Genomic DNA, 25,096 nt, shown 5'->3' on the forward strand with positions numbered 1-25,096 from the left:
TTAATTCTTCAAATGATTAATATATTAATTTATAAATTATAAATTATTAGTTATTAAAATAGTCATAAATAAAAAATTATAAGCAATTTGTGAGTTAGATTCAAAATTGATTATTTGATTATTGATATTAATTACACTACTAAAAAAATTCATATTTCCTGCCAATTTTGTTTTGAATTTTTTTTGTAGCAAATACTCATAAATTTTGTTATGAAAAAAAAAAATTGCAGAAAATTGCTGTCAATTCTTTTGCAAAATATTTTGTTAAAACACTTTTCGTAACAAATTTTATAGGAAATACTTGCGAATTTTATAATTTTGTAGGAAATAATTACTCACAAAGAAATTACCTGCCAATTAAAATTCTTAAATATAACAAGAAAAAGTCTTTTCTTGCAAATACTATTATTTTATTATACTTCCATTTGACACTCCTAAATACTATTATTTTACTACAAAAGTTCATTTATATTCATTTTTATATATTAAACATAATAGTTTATTAATAAAATACCAGCGTCAAATGGTAGTAAGAGAAAAAGTGAGTGTCAAACTACAATTTTCCTACTTTTAATTCAGTTTTGTATTGTATTTTATGGGGTGTTGAAGATAAACATGGGGTGAAAAGGATATTTCTACAGAATGATTCTGTATGTTTATAATTGCCAAAAATCACTTTAGTACTGCATTGTTATTACAAATACAACCTCTAGTATATATTAAAGTAGATTCTTGTTATTGGCTTTTTTTATTTTGGGGTCCATTTTAAGTTAATTTTGTAAAAATGGGTTTCGTTGAATTTTTTTTGCAAAATAGAGTTAAATCGTTAAGGTGGAGTACGACATTAGAAGTGAAGTCATCCTCCATTCAGCCGGTTTCCTTTTTTTTTTTTAAGTTAAATCGTGCTGTGGGAGGCCGGTTTCTGTTAATATGAAAAGTGAAGTAGTACTCGTACATGACGACTTCACTTTTTATTTTTTTTTAAATTGATTTTTTTTACGTTTTCCATAGAGATTATATTTGTTATTTTTTTTTTTAAACTGAAAAGTGGGTTGAGAACTACAGCTTCGTTTTCTATCATGACAACACCTGCGTATTCAACTATGTTTGCACTTTCAGAATTGTTAAAGTTGGTTATGGTGAAGGAAAGTGGTTGAGCTAAGTTTATCGGAAGGATACAAAGGATGAGGAACAAAAGAAAAGTTTTCTGATACTGGAAATTTTCAAAAATTGCCAACATGGTTTATCACCACTGAATCTAAGCTTGAGTTACTAGCAAGACATTAAAAAATATAAAACTTCAACGTTTAAAAAAAATTGAAAAGTGAAGTCGTCATATACGAGGACGACTTCACTTTTCATATCAATAGAAATCGGTCTCTTAAAGCACAACTTCACTTTTTGAAAAAAAAAAATAGAAACTGATTGGGTGGAAGACGACTTCACTTTTGATATGTATTCCACCCTGACGATTTGACCCAATTTCAACCAATCCATTTTTATAAAATTGACTTAAAATCGACCCCAAAATTAAAAAAAAAACCCTTGTTATTACTATAATACAATCTTATTACTACACAAAAATCAAATTTAGGGCGAATCAATCTAAGTGCATATTCTTTTGCTAAGTGAAACAGAAAAATATCTTTCTGTTGTTTGTAGTTTAATGTTATTTGGCACTTACATATCTTTCTTTTCGGTGACATCCTCTTTACGAGGAGCGATTCGTGAAATAACTAAAGATTTGAAAAGGACGGAATTATGCTTTTCTGGAAGACGATTCAAAGGAATCAAGTTTCGCATTATGAGAGGGTTTAGAAGAAAACAGTGGCAATGGGAGTTGTTGTTTAAGAACATTTATAACCTGTTCTGAGGTTGGCCTTTCCTTGTGATCTTCGAGGGTACACCATATTCCTACACTCACCAAGCATTTCATCTCATTTACGTCAAAATCACTCTTCAATTCCTTATCAGCAGCATTTAATATATTCCCATCCACATAATGTTTCCATACCCATTTTCTCAAAGGCACGTGATTATCTTCACCGTCCTGGTAAGTCCTCCTTCCACATGCTATCTCCAAAGCCAAAACTCCAAAACTGTACATGTCGGATTCTTTGCTAACCCTCCCTTCCTTTATATATTCTGGAGCTAGGTACCCATATGTCCCCACCACCTTTGTCCTCTGAGTCCTCAGTCTCGGATCCACCAACCTTGCTATCCCAAAGTCACTAATCTTTGTGTTGAAATCTGTGTCCAACAAAACATTAGCTGACTTTATGTCCCTATGAACAACACTCTGCTCCGCGTCTTCATGAAGATAACGAAGTGCTCTTGCCACACCTAACGCTATCTTGTACCTCACATCCCATGTCAAACTTCTTCTCTTGCCAAACAGATGATTGTCAAGGCTTCCATTACTCATGTACTCAAAAACCAGTAACAACTCCTCTTTCTCGTGGCACCACCCCATGAATTGCACAAGGTTTCTATGTATAAGACGGCTTATAATCTTCACCTCGTTTATAAATATTCTCTCACAATCTTCAATATCAGAAAATATCCTCTTCACAGCAACCACGCGCCCTAAATCACTCAGAAACCCTTTGTAAACTTGTCCAGAGCCTCCTTCTCCCAGCCTTCTATCATCCGCAAACCCGTTGGTAGCTGCAACTATTTCCTCATAACCAAACCTTCTAGGCATAGCTTCTCTATCGAAACCAAAACCATCATCTGTTCTTCCCTTTTTCATGGTCATCCAAGAAATACTAATAACCACGAGCAGAAAAACAACCGAACAAATCACTGTAACAACTACTGTTTTGACCTGAACCTTGCATTTGGTTGCGATGCCATTTTCTTTTTTCCCCTGTCCATGCATAGAATTAATATCCAGGCTTGAACTGAACTCCCAGGAATGGATCACATTTTTCTCAGTGGACGATCCAGTTGAACCCGAAAACCCAACATTGACCCACTCCGGTAAAATAGCCCACAGGTCAATCTTGTACGAGAGATAAGCGGTAGGAGTAGAAGAAGAACCAGTTCCATCAAAGGACCACGAAACAGCCAGGAGTTTGGCAGAAGCATTATAAGTTATCAAGGCATGCCCCATCTTCCCTGTGTTGCTCTCAATATCAAACTTGGTATAATTGAGGGATGCCACAGAGTTATTGTTGATCCCTACGTGTTGCATTGGTGGGTCTAACTCGTTTATGTAAGTGTCGAATTCGACAGCAACGATGTTATTTTGGGTGTCATCGTATAGACCGAGAAGGGAGCCATCAGAGGTGGCGGTCGGAATCTGGTATGCAAGGGGTGCCAAGTAGAAGGCAAAGCCATCACCGTATTTGGTTCCTAAAGGTACGTCGATTGTGAAAGAAAAACGAGTTGAAAAGTCAGTGACATGTCCGTTGGAAGAGTTTTTGAGGCGTAGAGGTTGGCCATAGACGGCTCTTCCAACTCCATTGTTGATGAGTGGGTTGAGCACTGCAGCTCCGTTCTCTATCATGGCTGCGCCTGCGTATCCAACGATGCTTGCACTTTCAGTGTCGTTAAAGTTAGTTATGGTGAAGGAAAGTGGTTGAGCTATGTTTATTGGAAGGATACAGAGGATGAGCAGCAGAAGAAAAGTTTTGAAGTAGTGGAAATTTTCGAAGGTTGCCACCATCGTTTATTACAACTGAGTCTAATTTTCTTTACATGGCAGCCACAGATTTGTAGTTAATTAAGAAAAGAGAGAGAGAGAGAGAGAAATAAGGTAAAGAAAAAAGAAGGCAAGACAGCATTATGTTTTTGACAATGAAATGCAGATGAAGGAAGAAAACACAGAAATGAAGTGTGTCTGATGGCCTAACTGATATGGAATTTAATTCAGGGTCGTGGGCCATAGTACTTATCAGTTCTTGTCAAATATCTATGCTCATTGTTAGTTGTTTTAAAGAGGCATTATTATTGATTTGGTAACTCAATTTTGGTTTTAGCATGTTTTTATATTTTTGGTTTGTTTAATTTAGTATTTTAATTTTTTATTAAATTGGGGTTAATACTGTGTCCGTACAGGACACGTCTCAAGTCATGAAATTTTTAATTTTTTTAATTTTTTTTAAAATTTTTAATTTTTAAAAAAAATTTAAAAATTGTCACAGTTTAACATTATGTCACATGACAACTTACAATCATGACACATGACATGACAGTGATAATAGTTGTGTTCAATTTAGTCCTTTATTTAAATTTTTGGTTCGATTTAGTATCCTAATTTTTTAAAATGATTCAATTTCGTCCTCTTCAATTTTTTTTATATTTTTTATCTTTGTAATTTTTTACATATGAAATTTTTTACACTTGTAAAAAATAAAATAATTTGAATATTTAGGTGTAATCATTTGATGTATAAATTCAAAACAATTATTTTAACATGTATATATAAGTTATAATTAAACTTAGTTACTAATTTGGTCTCAAATGGAAATGACGATATTTGATCATTTTAAAAAATTGGGTTACTAAATTGAACCAAAAACTTAAATAGAAGACTAAATTGAAAACAACTATTATCATTGTCACGTGTCATGATTGTAAGCTGTCATGCGACACGACGGTAGACTGACACGTTGCAGTTTTTAAATTTTTTGAACAAAAATTAAAATTAAAAAAAAAATTAAAATAAAAAAGATTTTTAATTTATAAAACTGTAATAAAAATAATTAATTGTATTTTTAATATTGAAATAAAAAAGAATAGATAAAATAAAATTACAAACAATAAATATACATCTACTATATAAAACTAAAATATAAAAATTAAATAAAACTTTAATAATTATTAAAATTAAAAATATAGAAATTTGAAAATAATACAATACAAAACTGTTAAAAAAACAATTAATTGTATTTTTAATAATGAATAAATAATAATAAATAAATAAATAAAATATATCTATTACACAAAAAACTGTCAAAAAATATTGAAATTACATAACACTGGAATAGTTATTAAAATTAAAAAGATTAAATTAAAAAGTATATCTATTATATAAAATTGTAATAAAATTTTGTATGTATAGCGGTCAAAGTATTAACAAAGTAAGTAATATTATGTATTGTTTATTCAAAAACACTTGTTTTCAATACTTTCCTCTCTTATTGAAATAAAAAACTACTTAACATTAACAATTAGTTTATTCAACAATTACACGGATATAAGTTCATTGAAAACACATCGAATTCATCCTGAAATAGATGAATTCAAAGGATGGGTTACTAACGTCCAACACTTATAAAGCTGTCGGTGAAAGGTAGTGTCTGCATGGACTGAGAATTGGGTTGTTGTGAATATGTAACTAGAGAAGCAGGAGGACGATCATGCAGATCAAGTGGAAGCTCTGGTAATGGCGCTTCTAGCTCCAGAACATTTATTACTTGTGCGGCCTTTGGCCTTTCCTTGTCGTTAGGGTTGGTACACCACAACCCCACAATGATCAAGCTTCTCATTTCATCCACATTAAACTCCTTCTTCAATCTCTCATCAACAACATCCATCACATTCCCCTCCACATACTGTTGCCACACCCAGTTCCTCAGAGGCACATGAAACTCTCCATCACGGTATGTCCTCCTTCCACATGCGATCTCAAGAGCCACAACCCCAAAACTATAAATGTCTGATTCCTTGCTAGCCCTACCTCCGTTCATGTATTCTGGGGCAAGGTACCCGTAAGTCCCCACCACCCCTGTCCTCTGAGTCTTCAACCTTGGATCCACCAACTTTGCCATCCCAAAATCTCCAAGCTTTGTGCTAAAATCTGTGTCCAACAACACATTCGCCGACTTAATATCCCTGTGAAGAACACTCTGCTCCGCATCCTCGTGAAGATAACGAAGTCCCAAAGCAACGCCCAACGCTACCTTGTACCTGTGTTTGCATAAGATGGAGAATTTATTCTTTTAGGTTGAAGTGGATCCGTCTACTGGTTTCAGATGTGTTGGCAAACACATGACAATTACTATAAAAAAAAAAAAAGTGACCGGAAATAGTCTATTCTTGAAATATATTATTATTAAAGTGTAATGCAAATTCTAGAAGAATCTAGAAAATCATAAGATAAAAGTATTGAAATGTAATGAAAGTTCTAGAACAAAGTAGAAAAGCCTAAGATATGAAGAAAAATATCAAGAACATTCTACATAGGCAAAAATCTAGAACATTCCACACAAGTTGTGGCTAGCACTTTCTAGAATACTCTATAGGTCTATAAATACCCATGTACTCAATCATTTGATGAATGCCAAGAACTAAGATCACATCTAACACACCACTCTCACTACTACAACTACATACTCCTTCCAACTACAACTTTCACACTCTACTATCTACACATTTTCTCTATCCCTTCAACTATCCCCTTCACAACCTTAAAATACCAACAATTATGTTTCCAAACAGGTCATAAAATATATTTAAAACCATAAAGTCTATGTTGTCTAACTCACCTAACATCCCAAGTCAAAGGTTTTTTGTCCCCAAAGAGATGAGTGTCGAGGCTTCCATTAGGCATGTATTCAAAAAGCAACAGAAACTCACCTTGCTCGTGGCACCACCCTACGAACTGCACCAAGTTTCTGTGTATAAGACGGCTTATAACCCTAACCTCATTGATGAAAACTCTCTCTGAATTTGCGAAGTTGGCGAAAATCCTTTTCACAGCAACAACCCTTCCTAAATTACTCAGAACCCCTTTGTAAACCTGTCCCGAGCCTCCTCGTCCAAGCTTTCTATCATCTGCGAATCCGTTGGTGGCTGCAAGTAGTTCTTTGTAATCAAATCTTCTTGGTAGAGTTGCCCTATCCAAATCAAACTTAACCGAGTTAGCTCCCACTTCACCGTCATTACTCTTATCAACCTTATCCCTTCTTTTCTTCGTCATCATTGCCCAAACTGCAACACTCCCAGCGACGACCACCAAGACCGCTGAAGAAGTCGCCACAGCAATCACCCAAACTTTTCGTTTCCCGTTCCCGTCCCCACCGGAGGAATTATCCGTAGCATCGGAATTCAACGTTGAACTAAAGTCCCAGGAGTAAATAACGTTGTGTTCAGTGAATTCGCCTGTTGAAGCAGAGAACCCGACATCCACCCACTCGGGTAGAATTTCCATGAGGTCAATCTGGTAAGAAAGTGAAGAATTGGAGTGTGAAGTTGCTGTTCCGTTGAAGGACCAAGCCACAAAGAGTGTCTTGTTGGAAGCAGTGTAGGTTATCAAAACGTTACATTTCTTTCCAAGGTTTTTGTCAACGTCAAGCTTGGCAGAAGCCACGGAGCTGAGAGAGTTATCGTCTATGCCAACGTGCTGCATGGGAGGGTCAATGGTGCCATTGAATGTGTCAAACTCAACCGCAAGAACGTGATTATGGGGAATAAAGGTATTGGAAGTGGTGTTGAATAGGGCAAAAGTGCCACCCCCTGAGTTGGGAGGAATCGGGTAGCCATGAGGGGCCATGTAGAAGGCGAAACCATCAGCATAGGTGCCGTTTTTGGCTCTGTCGATGGAGAAAGTGAAGCGCGTGGTGAAGTCTGTGAGAACATTGGATGATTGATCCCACAAGTGCATCGGTTTTGCATACAAAGCTCTTCCAACGCGGAAAAGATAGTCCACGATGTTGAGTTCTACGCTGCCGTTGCTGGCTTTGCCATCACCTATGTATGCCATGTTTTGTTCACTCTCAGGATCGTTGAAGTTTGTTATGTTGAAATTTAGTGATTCCACAGTTTTAAGAAAAGGAGGATGAAGAACCAGCAGAAAAACAAAAGTTGTCACCATCTCTAGCAACCTCATTCTCAGTGGCTGTTCTTTTTTTCATATAAATTTTGAATGGCCTGAGACAAGGGGAAGAACAGTGTTGTAGATGTTGGTGAATGGAGCTTGTTGTTTAAATATGTATGGATACTAATTATATATGATAAATAATTTATCACATTCCACGAACTTTCTTTTCCATTCGTAACATTCAGACTCGACCTTACTTAAATAAAATATCCAAACTCAATCAGAGCAGTGTAATTACATGTTGTAATCACTTCGTCGTTAGTCTTTTTTTTTTTATAACAGTCAAATGCTACTATTTTTTTTTCTGTCCTTTATCTTGAAATGTCAAATGAATAGTATCGAATATATTCTTTAAATATAAAATTTGTCTCATTTTTCTACTTAGACAAGTCAGACCATTAAAACGGTAGTGGGTTAGTTTTATCGGCAATAATGACTTATCTAAACATGGTCATGATTATTTCTTGATTTTTGCGGTCGTGAGTTTTGGTTTAATGTTCTTACTTAATGTCTTCAATAATATTTTTACACAATCGATGTAGACATGGAAATATCTTAGTTAGAATATCATAGACCTGTGTCACTTTACAAAAATAATATAAATCATTCACATGATATTTATTTATTATAATTGAACCAAAGTCTTCATTCACATGATAGACCCACTAAACAAATTTCTTTGGCGGAAAGTGTTAATCCTCGAAGGAACCCATAAGAAAGACACTTTCACCTAGAACATTATTAGTAGAGATATTTGCATTGACTTCTACGATTTTACTTTTAGGCTATAATTTTTAAAGTTGTGAAATAAAGTGTCACTAATTGATAACATCTTTTTAAATTGAATTTCTAATAAATTATTAGTTTTCATGTTCTCAAAAAAGAAGAAGAAGAAAACTTTTATTTTTATTTTATCCCAAATATATATATATATATATATATATATATATATATATATATATATATTACTTTTTCAAAGTGATGTTAAATTATCTTATTTCAGTATCAACCCATAATTTTTTATTAGATGATTATGTATCATTTCAGTATTCAAATCATAATTTTGTTTAATACATATTATTCTTTGACATGTATTTCAATTTTATAAATATAGGAAGTAAAACTAAGAGAATTATGGCATATATTACCAAAGGTTTTAATATATTAATTAGGTAGTCAATTTGAAGAAAAAAAAACGATTGAGTATTTAAAATAAAATTTTATCTTGTGCTACATATTTGAAACTTATTTATGTTTATATAGGTTCTTTTAGCATTTGAGAAAATCCACTAATAAGATTCAACAATGATGAATTATGAACAGACTCATATAAAAAACTACAACATCATTTATAATCCAATACTTAAGAAAATGAATTTGTTGTTTTTCTTTTTCGCATAATTCTTGTCTTACCCAATGTGAAATTTAAGTTCATATTCAAAATCTTAATATAACTAGGAGATGGTGGCTTTTAATATGAACACAAATCTAATAATACACACAGTAAATATTTGCTTAAGTCTGTATTTTGATCTTAAGAGTTTGATGCAGACTTAATTAGATGCGGATTTATGAAATTTTAAGAATCATATTAGAGTATAGAGTATAGAATGTTAAGTGTTATATAATTACACTATGAAATATTATGAGTCTTGAAAATTTGTAAGAATTTTAAAAATATGAGAGATATAAAGAGTTATGATTAATATAAAAGATATGCTTACGAGAGAAACTTGTTATTTTATTCTATTCATATATTTTCTTTCATCCTATAATATATATATATATATATATATATAAAATGTAACAAAATATCAAATCAATAACTTTACGTGATTTTTTGTGAGAATAAAGTCATAAAATTATTCATTTCAAAATTTTACCTTTTTAAATACGGAATTATACGGGACTTAAATAATTATGAACTTAAGCGAACGTTTATAAATGGGATGTATATTTAACTATAAATGTTAACTAATTCTTCTGACATTGATTCAAAAATTACTAACAAAAAAAAATATTTGAAATGGAAAATACATTGCTTTTGTACAATTTTAATGTATTCTCGAGACATATTAATTATTCTCGGGACACAAATTAATGTATCCTTTTCTACAAAGAATTTTAAATAATGGTTAAAATCATTTACCTATTATTCTCGAGACACATTAATTAAATCATTATATAGCGAGAGATAATATAATTTATGTTAAGTTTTTATCAGTATGTAAAGGTACGTCGATTGTGAAAGAAAAACGAGTTGAAAAGTCAGTGACATGTCCGTTGGAAGAGTTTTTGATGCGTAGAGGTTGGCCATAGACGGCTCTTCCAACTCCATTGTTGATGAGTGGGTTGAGCACTGCAGCTCCGTTCTCTATCATGGCTGCGCCTGCGTATCCAACGATGCTTGCACTTTCAGTGTTGTTAAAGTTAGTTATGGTGAAGGAAAGTGGTTGAGCTATGTTTATTGGAAGGATAAAGAGAACGAAGAACAGAAGAAAAGTTTTCTGATAGTGGAAATTTTCAAAGGACGCCAACATGGTTTATCACCAGTGAGGCTAAGCTTGAGTTAATGGCGAGACATAACTGGATAGCTATATATGACCTTGCCATAAATCAGAATTTATTATGGACCCCTACACCTTTTTTTTTTTTTTTTTGTCCATTTAATGTGATGTAAAATAATACTTTGACCCTTAACAAAATTATACCCACCTTGTAATCTATTTTAACAACAAATAATGTATGTTAAAATTTAAAAAATAAAATAAATACAATTAAAATATTATGCTTAAAATATTAAAAGGAGTGCTTTTTACCTTCAAAATTTCACAACCCATTAAAGTTTCAATAAAATCTATATTTTGACATTTCTCATTTCTCTTACTTCCATTTTACAAACTCTTTTAACAATAAAATATTACATTTACACTACAAGAAACTATCCTATTAACAATAAATTTGAGTGATCAGTTGTTATCAGTAACTAATTTGGATACTAATTTACAAAATTAAAAATTATTAATTATTAAAATAGTCAATATTATAAATAAAAAATTATAATTAGTCACTAAATTGATCCATAATCAATTTGAGACTGATTTAAAAATTAACTGATTTTGATAGTTAAAACCTAGGTAGCTAATTTTTAGTGACCAATTTCCTTTAGTAACCAAAATTATGGTAACTAAATTTTAGAATCCATTTTAGAGGCCAATTATAATTTTTCATTCTTAATAATGACTATTTTAATAATCAATATTTTTCTTTTTATTTTGTAAATTGATAACTAAACTAAATTGGTCACTATAGTAATTAACAACTTTTGATTACTAAAATTGGTTATTTATGAGACATTTTTTTTGTAGTTTTAACTAATAAACATAAATACAAAAAAATAAAATAAAATAATAAAAATATTATATTTAACTAATAAAAATAAATATAATTTTTTTAAAAAAATAAAATAATATTTTTTCAGGAGTGTCAAATGCAAGTATAAAAAAATAGGGTGTGAATATATGATGTCCCTAGTTATATTTTGGACAATGAAATGCAGATGAAGGAAAATGAAGTGTCTATTGGCGTAAGTGATATGGAGTTGACATTCAGGAGTTGCTTGCTTTAAATATTGTATTTCTCATAACATGGCTGCCTTGGCGTTTCCTATTTAATGTAAAGAAAAAGAAAATTTTGATTCATTGTGATGGATATGTACACCGAAAGAAAAAAATTAAATAATATTATATATATATATATATATATATATATATATATATATATATATATATATATATGACCAGTCATACTAATCAATGTTAAAGCAACATATAATCACAAAGCTTAAAAATACATAAATATTTAATATAAATATTGGTAGTTAACGTTGAAGACTAATTCAAATTTTAATTTATAAATTGATTATAACTTTTTATTAATAATAGATATTATTTTAGATATTGTACAGTAAAAATTCAATCTCTTAAAAGCATTCAAAGATGTCATGTTTTTATTTTGTCAAAATATATATATATATATATAAAATAAAAGGTACTTTAATCCTTATACGTGTATACTTATAAGATTATCCAAATATATAATATGTATTTGTTAAAGTTTATACTTTAATTAAAAAGTCTATGAAAATTGTATTTTTATATAAAAAGGTTTACAAACTATATAATATAACCAGACAACCTACCAAGAGGAGAATACAATTCATTGATCTATTAAGACGCTAGAACATAAGGCATCCTCCACTAAAAGCTCATGTCACAAAATTTTTCTTTCTCTTTTATTTTCAAAGTCCTCTTTATCTTTGTTAGATATATCATTAGATATCTTATCTTTATGTCTATCTTTAGTTTATTTGTTATTATTTTTTAGGTATATTTTGGGCTTAGCTCATAACCTCTTTTATTATAAACACAATATCCTATGTGTATTTTCTACATAAGAAAGATTAATATCAAACATATTTTCACTATATTTAATTTTACTTAATATGGTATCTAGAGCCTAAGGTTCTTTTTAAAAAAATCCGTTGTTTTCTCGTCTTTTGATTTTTTTTTTCTTTTTCTATTTTGTAATCCTTTCTTCCTAATGCAAGTATTTTTTTTTTTGGGTTCACTTTCTTCACACTAGAAGCATTTCCTTATTTGGTAAGACTTGTGGTTGGCTTTGAGATTGTTAGTGAGTTAGTTATAGTGAATTTTGTATAATAGTTTGATATAGTAGTTTCTTTGATTGAGTTTTATTTTACTTTCTATATGCATTGCACAACTTTAATTCAAAGTAAATTGATAGAGAATTATATCTATTTGTGTTATGTATTGGGTATTGTTTGTGATTCTTTCTGAGCTGGTTAAATTATGGGAAGAAATTGAAACAATATTTCTTTGTTTTTAATAGGAATAGACTTCGATTCAAGAAAGAACTGAAACATAAAATAAAGAATAACTTTTGATTCAAAAAAGAACCTACGTATAAAGTAAAGAATAGGTTTCAGTTATGAACCAAAGCTTAAAGAAAATGAATGCGAAAAAGAAAATTTCAAATTAAAGAAGAGAAAAATATTATTGTAATTTGAAATATAAAAATATCTAAAATGATTCACGAATTTTCCAAAGTAAAATCTAACAAACCTGTAAAAGCAACTAAAAAAGAGTCTAGATTTTCTATGAAAAACCTATAAATACTTCGTTATATTTGATATTTTCAAGCATTTAAATTTAAGTTATCTATTGTCACCACTTCCTCTAACATAAATCAATTAGTATATTCAATCTTGCTCGCTTCCAAGAAAGAAACAACTCGAAATTTATAAGGAAAAAGAAAGATTTGAATCTAACTCAGTGAGATAGCAAGTCCATTTTTCTCCTTTCCCATACATTATAAAATCTAATGGAACCTTCCAATAGTCACAAGTTAAACCAAAAGAAAGACTAAGATTTTGTTAAAATAATGAGGAATATATAATTTTGTTTTATATCCATATTTTAACGTCAACTATTCTAGTGTGATGGTCAAGTAGTGCTTTTTGTTTGAGTTACGGTATGAGTTTATCAAGGATTGACATATGATTATTTATTTTAAATCTATTTGATAAAAAAACTCTATTAGATAAAACTAGAGAATATTAAGGATTGACATATTTGATAAGAGAACTCTATCAGATAAAAATTATAGAAATTTGTTCTATAAGTTTTTATACGTACTATCAGTCATTTTTGTATCGTTTTGGTACGTAATCATTTTGTTGTTAATATAAATTATATGTTGTATATTTAATTTATATAATGAATATTATTATTTATTAGGATTGCAGTATAAATAATATTAATATTGATGCAAATATTTATTTTAAATGTTTGAAATGTTTGGAAGGTCGATATAATAAATTAGAGTAGTCATAATATTTCTAACTTCTGATTGATATTTATAATAACATAATAAACATTAATTGTAATTATTTATGTGTGATGGGATGAACTTTTACACATAGTAATTTATTTTATTACATTATTTTACAATAACATAACAAACAATATTAAATTATATTTCTTAAATTGTCCACCGCAATTGAGAAAAACAATATTGTCTAATAGTTTTATCGTTTGGTTATATAAGTCTAACTGAGTAAGACTTTAGTCCATATACAAATTTTATTTCACTAGATTTATTCATTAAGACAAGTTAGCATCCGTAAAATCGAATAGTTTTATCCTTTGGTTATATGAACCTAATTAAGTAAGGGTTTTTTTGTATTTCAGAATTATTTTGATCATAAATTTGTACAATAGTGTCCGTTGATTTTTTTTTTTAAATTGCGTTAAGTTGTCATGCGGGAGGACGACATTAAAGGTTTCTTTTTTTTTTTTTCTTGAAAAAACAAAGTCGTCGTATAATCATGTACTCAAAAACCAGTAACAATTCCTCTTTCTCGTGGCACCACCCCATGAATTGCACAAGGTTTCTATGTATAAGACGACTTATAATCTTCACCTCGTTTATAAATATTCTCTCAGAATCTTCAACATCAGAAAATATCCTTTTCACTGCAACCACGCGCCGTAAATCACTCAGAAACCCTTTGTAAACTTGTCCAGAGCCTCCTTCTCCAAGCCTTCTATCATCTACAAACCCGTTGGTAGCTGCAACTATTTCGTCATAACCAAACCTTCTAGGCATTGCTTCTCTATCGAAACCAAAACCATCCTCCGTTCTTCTCTTTTTGATGGTCATCCAAGAAACACTAATAACCACGAGCAGAAAAACAATAGAGCAAATCACTGTAACAACTACTATTTTGACCTGAACCTTGCATTTGGTTGCGATGTCATTTTCTTTTTTTCCCTCTCCATGCGTAGAATTAATATCCAGGCTTGAACTGAACTCCCAGGAATGGATCACATTTTTCTCAGTGGACGATCCAGTTGAACCCGAAAACCCAACATTGACCCACTCCGGTAAAATAGCCCACAGGTCAATCTTGTACGAGAGATAAGCGGTAGGAGTAGAAGAAGAACCAGTTCCATCAAACGACCACGAAACAGCAAGGAGTTTGGCAGAAGCATTATAAGTTATTAACGCATGCCCCATCTTCCCTGTGTTGCTCTCAATATCAAACTTGGTATAATTGAGAGATGCCACAGAGTTATTGTTGATCCCTACGTGTTGCATTGGTGGGTCTAACTCGTTTATGAAAGTGTCGAATTCGACAGCAACGATGTTATTTTGGGTGTCATCGTATAGCCCGAGACGGGAGCCATAAGAAGTGGTGGTCGGAATCCGGTATGCTAGGGGTGCCAAGTAGAAGGCAAAGCCATCACCATAGATGGTTCCTAAAGATACGTCGATTGTGAATGAAAAACGAGTTGAAAAGTCAGTGACATGTCCGTTGGAAGAGTTTTTGATGCGTAGAGGTTGGCCATAGACGGCTCTTCCAACTCCATTTTTGACGAGTGGATTGAGAACTGCAGCTCCGTTCTCTATGAGGGCTACGCCTGCGTATCCAACTATGCTTGCACTTTCAGTATCGTTAAAGTTAGTTATGGTGAAGGAAAGTGGTTGAGCTAAATTTATTGGAAGGATAAAGAGAACGAAGAACAGAAGAAAAGTTTTCTGATAGTGGAAATTTTCAAAGGACGCCAACATGGTTTATCACCAGTGAGGCTAAGCTTGAGTTAATGGCGAGACATAACTGGATAGCTATATATGACGTTGCCATAAATCAGAATTTATTATGGACCCCTACACCTTTTTTTTTGTCTAGTTAATGTGATGTAAAATAATACTTTGACCCTTAACAAAATTATACCCACCTTGTAATCTATTTTAACAACAAATAATGTATGTTAAAATTTTAAAAATAAAATAAATACAATTAAAATATTATGCTTAAAATATTAAAAGGAGTGCTTTTTACCTTCAAAAATTCACAACCCATTAAAGTTTCAATAAAATCTATATTTTGACATTTCTCATTTCTCTTACTTCCATTTTACAAACTCTTTTAACAATCAAATATTACATTTACACTATAAGAAAATATCCTATTAACAATAAATTTGAGTGATCAGTTGTCAGTAACTAATTTGGATACTGATTTACAAAATTAAAAATTATTAGTTATTAAAATAGTTAATATTATAAATGAAAAATTATAATTTGTCACTAAATTGATCCATACTCAATTAGAGACTGATTTAGAAATTAACTGATTCTGATCGTCAAAACCTAGGTAGCTAAATTTTAGTGATCAATTTCCTTTAGTAACCAAAATTATGGTAGCTAAATTTTAGAATTCATTTTAGATACCAATTATAATTTTTCATTTATAATAATGACTATTTTAGTAACCAATATTTTTCTTTTTATTTTGTAAATTGATAACTAAACTAAATTGGTCATTATAGTAATTAACAACTTTTGATGACTAAAATCGGTTATTTATGAGACATTTTTTTTTTGTAGTTTTAACTAATAAACATAAATAAATAAAATAAAATAAAATAATAAAAATATTATATTTAACTAATAAAAATAAATATAATTTTTTTAAAAAAATAAAATAATATTTTTCAGGAGTGTCAAATGCAAGTATAAAAAAATAGGGTGTGAATATATCATGTCCCTAGTTATATTTTGGACAATGAAATGCAGATGAAGGAAAATGAACTCTTGGCGTAAGTGATATGGAATTGACATTCAGGAGTTGCGTGGGCTAACAGTATAACAGTTCTTGTCAAATGTCATGCTCATCCTTGCTTGCTTTAAATATTGTATTTCTCATAACATGGCTGCCTTGGCGTTTCCTATTTAATGTAAAGAAAAAGAAAAATTTGATTCATTGTGATGGATATGTACACCGAAAGAAAAAAATTAAATAATATTTTATATATATATATATATATATATATATATATATATATGACCAGTCATACTAATCAATATTAAAGCAACATATAATCACAAAGCTTAAAAATACATAAATATTTAATATAAATATCGGTAGTTAACGTTGAAGACTAATTCAAATTTTAATTCATAAATTGATTATAACTTTTTATTAATAATAGATATTATTTTAGATATTGTACGGTAAAAATTCAATTTCTTAAAGTATTCAAAGATGTCATGTTTTTATTTTGTCAATATATATATATATATATATATATATATATATATATATATATATATATATATATATATATATATATATATAAAATAAAGTGTACTCTAATCCTTATACATAAATACTTATAAGATTATCCAAATACATATGTATATAATAAGTCTTAAAGTTTATACTTTAAGCAAAAAGTTTATGAAAATTGTAATTTTACATAACAAAATTCATAAATTATAGTATATAATTAGACAACCTACCAAGAGGAGAATATAACTCATTGATCTATTAAGACACTAGAACATAACATAAATCCTCCACTAAAAGTTCACGTCACAAAATTTGTTTCTCTCTTTTATTTTCAAAGCCCTCTTTATCTTTGTTAGATATATTATTAGATATCTTATCTTTATCTCTATCTTCAGTTTATTTATTATTATTCTTTAGGTATATTTTGGGCTTAGCTCATAACCTCCTTTATTATAAACACAATACCCTATGTGTATTTTCTACATAAGGGAGATTAATATCAAACATATTTTTACTATATCTAATATTATTTAATATGGTATCTAGAGTCTAAGGTTCTTTTTAAAAAAAATTGTCGTTCTCTCGTCTTTTGATTTTTTTTTTCTTTTTCTATTTTGTAACACTAGTACAGATTTGATAATTTACCTCGCCTTATAGGCCTCAGTTATGGCGGAACCGAAGCCTATAAGGAGGCGGTGGCAATTTTTCAATTTCAGCAACCTATATTACTCCGGTTCTACAAACAACCAGTGCCGTAAGCAGCTTTAGGCCTCGGTTCCTTAAGAACCGAAGCCTATTAGGCAGTCCAGAAATAAAAATTTTAAAATTGGCGCCAGCGAGAACACATTTGGCCTCGGTTACTTTTCGACCGAGGCAATATTGGGCAGTTTTAGGCCTCGGTTGAAATAGAACTGAAGCCTATAACCCTGCCCAGAAACCCTAATTTACAAATTTCATCAGCGCCGCAATTCACCCCTCTCTCTCACTTCCTCCCTCACCAATTCGCCCCCCACGACCTCCTCTCGTCTTCCACTCCCCTTCTCTTGGAAACCCACCACAACGCTTTAACTCTTCTCCCAAACCACACCGTCGACGACGATGATGCCCTCTGCAACGGCCACCTCCACAACCACAAGCTCAAGAATGCGGCTCTCGAAGCCGCCAACAAATCCCATGCATCCTACACCGCCTCCCCCTCCGGCGTCACCCTCCTCGACTGCCACGACAATATTTACAAAGGCTCTTACTTGGAATTCGCTGCCTTTAATCCCAGCCTCGACCCCATCCAGGCCGCTCTCGTCGCCTTCGTCGCCACGGGCGGTGGCGACTACCACGACATTGTGGATGTCGTTTTGGTGGAGAAGGAAGACGCCGCCGTTAAACAGGAGCAGACGGCGAGGTTTGGGAGCGTGAAGATGAACTCTCGATGGTGATGGCAGCGTGAAAGCACGGTGGTGATGGTTCAGCTGCAAGCGCGGTGGTGATGGTTCAGCTGCTGTAATTTCGAATTGCGGGCAGCTTGCTCATGGTGGTTCAATGGGGTATGGTGTTGCGGTGGCTGCGAATTTTATTTTTTTTAAAAAAATATTGAATCTATGGCTTCGGTCTCTCTACAACCGAGGCAGAAAAGATATATATGGCTTCGGGTAATGACCAAGGCCAAAAGGGAGTGCCTTTTTGCCTCGCTTTAATATGTCTCGGTTCTTAAACCAAGACAGAATCTCAAAAATAATCGGGACCAAAAGGGGATACTGCACTAGTGTAATCCTTTCTTTCTAATGGAAGTATTTTTTTGTTGAGTTTCTTCACACTAGAAGCATTTCCTTTTTTGGTTCTCTAAACATCTATAAGGCTTGTGGTTGGCTCTGAGATTGTTAATGAGTTAGTTATAGTGAATTTTGTATAATAGTTTGATATAGTAGTTTCTTTGATTGAATTTTATTTTATTTTATATATGTACATTGCACAACTTTAACTCAAAGTAAATTGATAGAAAATTATACTATGTTTGTATTATGTATTGGATATTGTTTGTGATTCTTTTTGAGTTGGTTAAATTGTGGGAAGAAATTGAAACAATATTTCTTTTTTTTTAATAGGAATAGGCTTCGATTTAAGAAAGAACTAAAGCACAAAGTAAAGAATAGGCTTTGATTCAAGAAAGAACTGACACATAAAGTAAAGAATAGATTTCAGTTATGAACCGAAGCTTAAAAAGATTAATGCGAAGAGAAAAATATTATTATAATTTGAAATATAGAAATATCTAAAATGATTCATGAGTTTTCCTAAGTAAAATCTAGAAAACCTATAAAAGCACTTAGAAAAGAGTCTAGATTTTCCATGAAAAACCTATAAATACTTCGTTATGTTTGATATTTTCAAGCATTTAAATTTAAGTTATCTATTCACTTGTCACCCCTTCCTCTAACATAAATCAATTAGTATATTCAATCTTGCTCGCTTCCAAGAAAGAAATAACTCGAAATTTATAAGGAAAAAGAAAGATTTGAATCTAACTCAGTGAGATAGCAAGTCCATTTGTTTCCTGTCCCATACATTATAAAATCTAATGGAACCTTCCAATAGTCACAAGTTAAACCAAAAGAAAGGCTAAGATTTGTTGTCAAGGTCTATATAGACCAAATAACCCTTCAAAGAAACTCCTCCACTCACATGTGCATGGACTTGACTATGCTAAAATAGACTTTATCTATATGTTAACCAATTGATTTCATCAAGCATAGTATAATCACTCTACATAAACGACATTTTTGCTACAACTTTTCACCTTCAATCATGCAGAACTTCCCTACTTTATTATCACCATCAATTTGTTGCTGCTATGAAATGTTGCATGCTGAATCACTTTTAAACTTTCCTTTACCAAACTTCCCGGTTTATCTTTATTCTTTTGTATTCATGGTACGAAATAAACACAATTCTCACAATCGAACACAACCAACAGATAGGGAAGAGAGGGATAGAACAAAGAAAAATTAATAAAACTTATTATATTAAGTTATAATTAACAAATAAAAATGTCTCTAGGTTCAATTAGATAGCTAATTTAACATTAAGTCATTTCTTTAATAAGATTTCTTAAGCAATTAATAACTTTAAGATGAAAGGCTTACAAATAAGTTAGTAATTCTTATCTTCATTTAAAGTTGTAGGTTTTACCGTAACGTTCACCTAAATCTATTTTTAAAAAAGGGTTTTCTAACTATTATCGAAATTACAGAGTCAGGATTTCTTTAGTTAAAAATAATCAATCGAATAATCACATAATGTTAGAAAGGGAAGGATAAATTATGAATAGAATGTTACATTATTCTCTATCAACAAGATATTTAATCACTAATAATTTTACACTGACCAATAAAAAAAAAAAACTCAAGGTAAATATTCCAATGTATGTGTCTGCATGCAATGATTTATAGTATAACATTTTTTATTTATATTTTTCTTTCTTTGCAATCTGCTCTTAGAGTGTGATCCTTCAGGTCAACAAATCTTTTCTCAAACATTTTTTGTATATTTTTATATTCCTCGCTTTATTTTTATTTATTTTTTCATTAGAATTGCTTTAACCTTAAAGAAATCCTATTATTTTTGTATATATTATTATCCATGACCGTGTTCTCCACATAACTTCTCATCAACAACCAAATTAAAGTTTGCTATCAACTCAAGCTGACAAAAGACATAAAAAAAATAGTTTCAAATTCAATGGAGATAAGAAAGTTAAACATTGTATATATAAGGAAAAGAAAAAACAAACAAACCTATTATTTTAAGGTTTTATGTTGAAAGTGATATAAATCTTAATGTGTATTTAGATTCATATTTTATTCATGTTGTTTGTTTTCTTGATCTCTCTTAAAAGACTTATAAGTGTTATCAAAGAAGATTATTAGTGTTGTTGATTCGCTTAGAAAAAGGTGTTCTGTATTGGATGATTAGAAAGTGATGTCAATTCTTATTTTATGGGTTGAGAGCATAAAATTTCCACAAATTAGAAATTTAGAAATACTTACATCACAAATTTCAAAAGTAATAATATTGTCATAGACGTTCATCTTCTCACAACCTTTTCTTTTATCATTTGTGGGGACTTCAACCTCAATGTTACAAGTACATGAAGATGATTCTACCGATTCTTTTCGATAAAGATACTTTAATTAGTATATGAACTATTCTTAGCTAGTATAATGAATACAAATATAAAAACAAAAACACGAAAATGTGACCTGCAATAAGAGCAGCTTTCACCGTGTTGTCTGCGCTTGGTGCGATGGCTTGACCATTAGACATGTGTGATGCTGGGGCATGGCGTGATAGGGTGTGGCATGACATTAGGGGTTTCTTAATCCGATCTACTTTTAATCCGATCTACTTTTATTTCGATCCAATTCATTTGAAATTTACTTTATTAAAATTTTAATCTATTTAAAATTTATTTTAATGAATATGGATTTTAATCTAATCTACATTTTATACATTTTATGAATTGGATATTCATTCTCTAAATCAAGATTTTTAAATATGAATAATCCAAAAAATCCAATCCAAATGTTCAATTTAAAGTTTTAGTTGGGTTAGGCTAAAGGTTCAGATGGACTAGGCTAAATTCAGACTCAGACGAGCCTTGCTCGACGACCTAAAGTGCCGAGCGGGCCCGACGACTCGAATGAGACATCAAGCCTGACAACCTGAATGGGTCGGCGAACCCAAAGACACAAACGGGCTAGGCGGGTCCAACGAACCAAACGAGTCGGTTAAGCTCGACGACCGGAAGAAGTCGAGCGGGCCTAATAACCCGAACAGGGCAAGAGGGCCCGAAGACCTGGATGGACTAGGTCGGCCACATAACTCAAACGAGTCATGTTCGATAACCTGTACGGACTGGGTAGGCCCGACGACCCTGATGGATCGAGCAAGCCCAACGACCCGGACAGGCTGAGTCGGCCCGACGATTCGAACGGACCGTGCCAGACAACCCGTAAAAACTAGGCAGACCCGACGACCTTGACGGGCATGGCGGGTCTGACGACCCGACCGTGTGAGGTCGGGCTGGCACACGACTTAATTGTGTTTGGCCGGCACGACGAGTCAGACAAACCTAGCCTGGCCCAACGATCTAGACGGGTAAGCTTGGTTCGGTCTAACGACTTAGACGGGTCCTAGACCTTGACAGGTCCTAGACCTTAATAGGTCCTAGAGCTAGACGCGACTTTTTTGTCTTGTGGATGTTTTTGGCCCTAACCCACATGGGCTAGGGTCTATATATGTGGGTTGGACCAAATTAACAGCTTTAGCCAAATTGTATAGTGTCGTCCTTAAGAGCATATGTTTTAGAAAATTCAATTTAAATTTCTTTTTTAAAAAATGGATTCTGAATTTTAAACTTGACTCAAATATTTAAAATGAATTTAAATCTAAACATTTGGATCTGAATTTTAAGAAAATTCAAACAAATTTTACTGAAAAAACAAATTTTGATCGAAAATTTAATCTAATTATTTAAATTTAAAATAAATGTGGATTTAATTATTAAAAATTCAATCCATGAACAACCCATGTCTATGTGACATATATTTGCTTTGAATCCCGTCATAAAAAAAAAAAAAATCCTCTATGTTAAAGATTTGTTCGTTAAAAAATCATTTTTTATTACAAATTCAACACCGTCTCTCTTTTGAACTCTTTTTCTATGGCCAATTTGTGAAAATAGTATTAATCCTGGTTTTAGTAAGCTCCCTGCGATTCTTTTCTGAACCTCAAGTCGAACCACTTCGTTCTAATCTAGCACTATTAATAAATTATTTTTGAATTTATTACATTAACATCTTAAATTTTAGGAAGTTTTCGTTTTGAAATTAAATTCTAATGAATCATTCCAAAAAAGAAAATATTTGTTTGAGTAATAAATTTTGATAATTTCTTTTATAATTTTAGGTGTCATTTTTTAAATAATTCTAATTTTTTTTTTTCATTCTCAATATTTTAAAAACTATTTAAAAAATAACACCTTTTGTCAAAATTTAATAGTAAACTGTATTCTTCTGATCATCATGACCATTTCAAAACGTGTGGTTAGGGGTCACTACGTCATTCTATTATGATTTATATGCAAGTTTCGTATGAATCATCTTCTTCCGTGTCTTACCTGCAAGTTGCAAAGACATATAAGACAATCCTGAACATGCTTCCTCGGACCTAGTATACTCTGTCAAAGAAAACCATGATAGCTACCTCAGAAAATTCCCACCACTGGACAACTTTTCTTGTTCTGCTTATCCTTCCAATGACCATAGTTCAACCATTTTCCTTCAGCATAACTAACTTTGAAGACTCTGAAAGTGCAGCCCTAGTTGGATACGCTGGCGTAGCCAAGATTGTGAACGGAACCATACTACTCAACTCACTCACCTACAGTGGAGTTGGAAGAGCAATCTATGGCCAACCAATACACCTCAAAAACTCTTCTAACCAACGAGTCACCGATTTTTCAACTCGTTTTTCGTTCACTATCCAATCCCCTAACTCCATTTACGGTGATGGCTTTGCCTTCTACGTTGCACCTCTTGCCTACCAGATTCCGAAAACCGACTTAGCTGGTGTCCGTCTCGGCCTATACGATGAAAACATACCCATAGTTGCTGTCGAATTTGACACTTTTATAAACGAATTAGACCCACCATTGCAGCACGTAGGGATCAACAATGGCTCTGTGGTATCTCTCAATTATACCAAGTTTGATATCGAGAGCAACAAAGGGAACATGGGGCATGCGTTGATAACCTACAACGCTTCTGCCAAACTCCTTGCTGTTTCGTGGTTCTTTGAGAGAACCAGTTCCGCTTCTACGCCTAACGCTTATCTTTCCTACCAGATCGACCTAGCGGAACTTCTACCGGAGTGGGTCGCTCTTGGTTTTTCAGGTTCAACCGGGTCGTCCATTGAGGAAAACGTCATCCATTCCTGGGAATTCAGTTCTAGTCTGGATCTAACCATTTCCCCAGCAAACGAAGAAAATGTGATCGCAACAAAATACAAGGGTCGGAGAAAAGTAGTGGTTGTTGCAGTGATTTGGTGTACTATTTTTGTGATCGTGGTTGTTGGTGTTACGTGTTGGATGATGAAGAAGAGAAGAAACGAGGATGGATTTGGTTTTGACAGAGAAGCTATGCCTAGAAGGTTTGGTTATGACGAGTTAGTTGCAGCCACGAACGGGTTTGCAGATGATAGAAGGGTTGGAGGAGAAGGTGGGCATGGAGAAGTTTACAAAGGATTTGTGAGTGATTTAGGACGCGTGGTGGCGGTGAAAAGGGTTTGTTCAGACGTGGAAGATTCGGAGGGAATATTTAGAAACGAGGTGAAGATCATAAGCCGACTTATACATAAAAACCTGGTGCAGTTGATCGGGTGGTGCGAGGAGGAAGGGGAGTTATTGATAGTTATGGAGTACTTAGATAATGGAAGCCTTGAGACTCATCTGTTTGGGAACAGAAGGAGTTTGAAATGGGGTGTGAGATACAATATAGCGTTAGGTGTGGCTAGGGCACTGCGTTATCTTCATGAAGAGGTGGAGCAGTGTGTTGTTCATAGAGACATAAAGTCAAGTAATGTTTTGTTAGACACAGATTTCAACACTAAGGTTAGTGATTTTGGGATAGCAAAGTTGGTGGATCCGAGATTGAGGACTCAGAGGACAAAGGTGGTGGGGACATATGGGTACCTAGCTCCAGAATATGTAAAGGAAGGGAGGGTTAGCAAAGAATCAGACATATACAGTTTTGGGGTTTTGGCTTTGGAGATAGCATGTGGAAGGAGGAGTTATGATGATGTGGGTTTGATGAATTGGGTGTGGAAACATTATGTGGATGGGAAGATTTTGAATGGTGCTGATGAGAAAATGAAGAGGGATTTTGATGTGAGTGAAATGAGATGCTTGCTCACTGTGGGACTATGGTGTACCCTACAAGACCATAAGGAAAGACCAACAGCAGAACAGGTTATTAATGTTCTTCAACAAAAAGTGTCACTGCCAATCCTGTCTACTAAACATGCATGATCCTGCTTCTTATCCTGCAAAAGTGCAA

The 25,096-nt window shown here is 32.5% G+C and overlaps 2 protein-coding genes and 3 pseudogenes across 2 annotated transcripts; 2 read left to right on the forward strand and 3 right to left on the reverse strand.

Annotated features, from left to right (window-relative positions):
• Positions 1–1,584: 1,584 nt before the first annotated feature.
• LOC114194182 (L-type lectin-domain containing receptor kinase IX.1 pseudogene) lies at positions 1,585–3,816 on the reverse strand (annotated as a pseudogene).
• A 1,304-nt stretch (positions 3,817–5,120) lies between these two features.
• Positions 5,121–7,858, reverse strand: LOC114194181 (L-type lectin-domain containing receptor kinase IX.1-like). Its single transcript, XM_028084275.2, has 2 exons — positions 6,495–7,858; positions 5,121–5,916 (listed from the first exon to the last, which is right to left on the reverse strand). Exons 1-2 carry the CDS (start codon positions 7,835–7,837, stop codon positions 5,265–5,267), a joined length of 1,995 nt encoding a protein of 664 aa, XP_027940076.1. The 5' UTR covers positions 7,838–7,858; the 3' UTR covers positions 5,121–5,264.
• A 6,314-nt stretch (positions 7,859–14,172) lies between these two features.
• Positions 14,173–15,602, reverse strand: LOC114194252 (L-type lectin-domain containing receptor kinase IX.1-like). Its single transcript, XM_028084375.2, has one exon. The coding sequence runs from the start codon at positions 15,482–15,484 to the stop codon at positions 14,186–14,188; it is 1,299 nt and encodes a 432-aa protein (XP_027940176.1). The 5' UTR covers positions 15,485–15,602; the 3' UTR covers positions 14,173–14,185.
• Positions 15,603–17,654: 2,052 nt separating this feature from the next.
• Positions 17,655–18,421, forward strand: LOC146884041 (cytidine deaminase 1 pseudogene; annotated as a pseudogene).
• Positions 18,422–23,234: 4,813 nt separating this feature from the next.
• On the forward strand, positions 23,235–25,096 carry LOC114194254 (L-type lectin-domain containing receptor kinase IX.1 pseudogene; annotated as a pseudogene).

Source organism: Vigna unguiculata, chromosome 8 (assembly GCF_037176805.1).
Source record: "Vigna unguiculata cultivar grain cowpea cultivar isolate G323 ecotype 2 chromosome 8, ASM3717680v1, whole genome shotgun sequence".
NCBI lineage: Eukaryota > Viridiplantae > Streptophyta > Magnoliopsida > Fabales > Fabaceae > Vigna > Vigna unguiculata.

Coding starts and splice junctions, on each gene's coding strand:
- LOC114194181 (XM_028084275.2), bottom strand. CDS start 7,837: ATGAGGTTGCTAGAGATGGTGACAACTTTTGTTTTTCTGCTGGTTCTT. Junction 5,917..6,494: donor CCTTTGACTTGGGATGTTAG/GTGAGTTAGACA, acceptor ATGCAAACACAG/GTACAAGGTAGCGTTGGGCG.
- LOC114194252 (XM_028084375.2), bottom strand. CDS start 15,484: ATGTTGGCGTCCTTTGAAAATTTCCACTATCAGAAAACTTTTCTTCTG.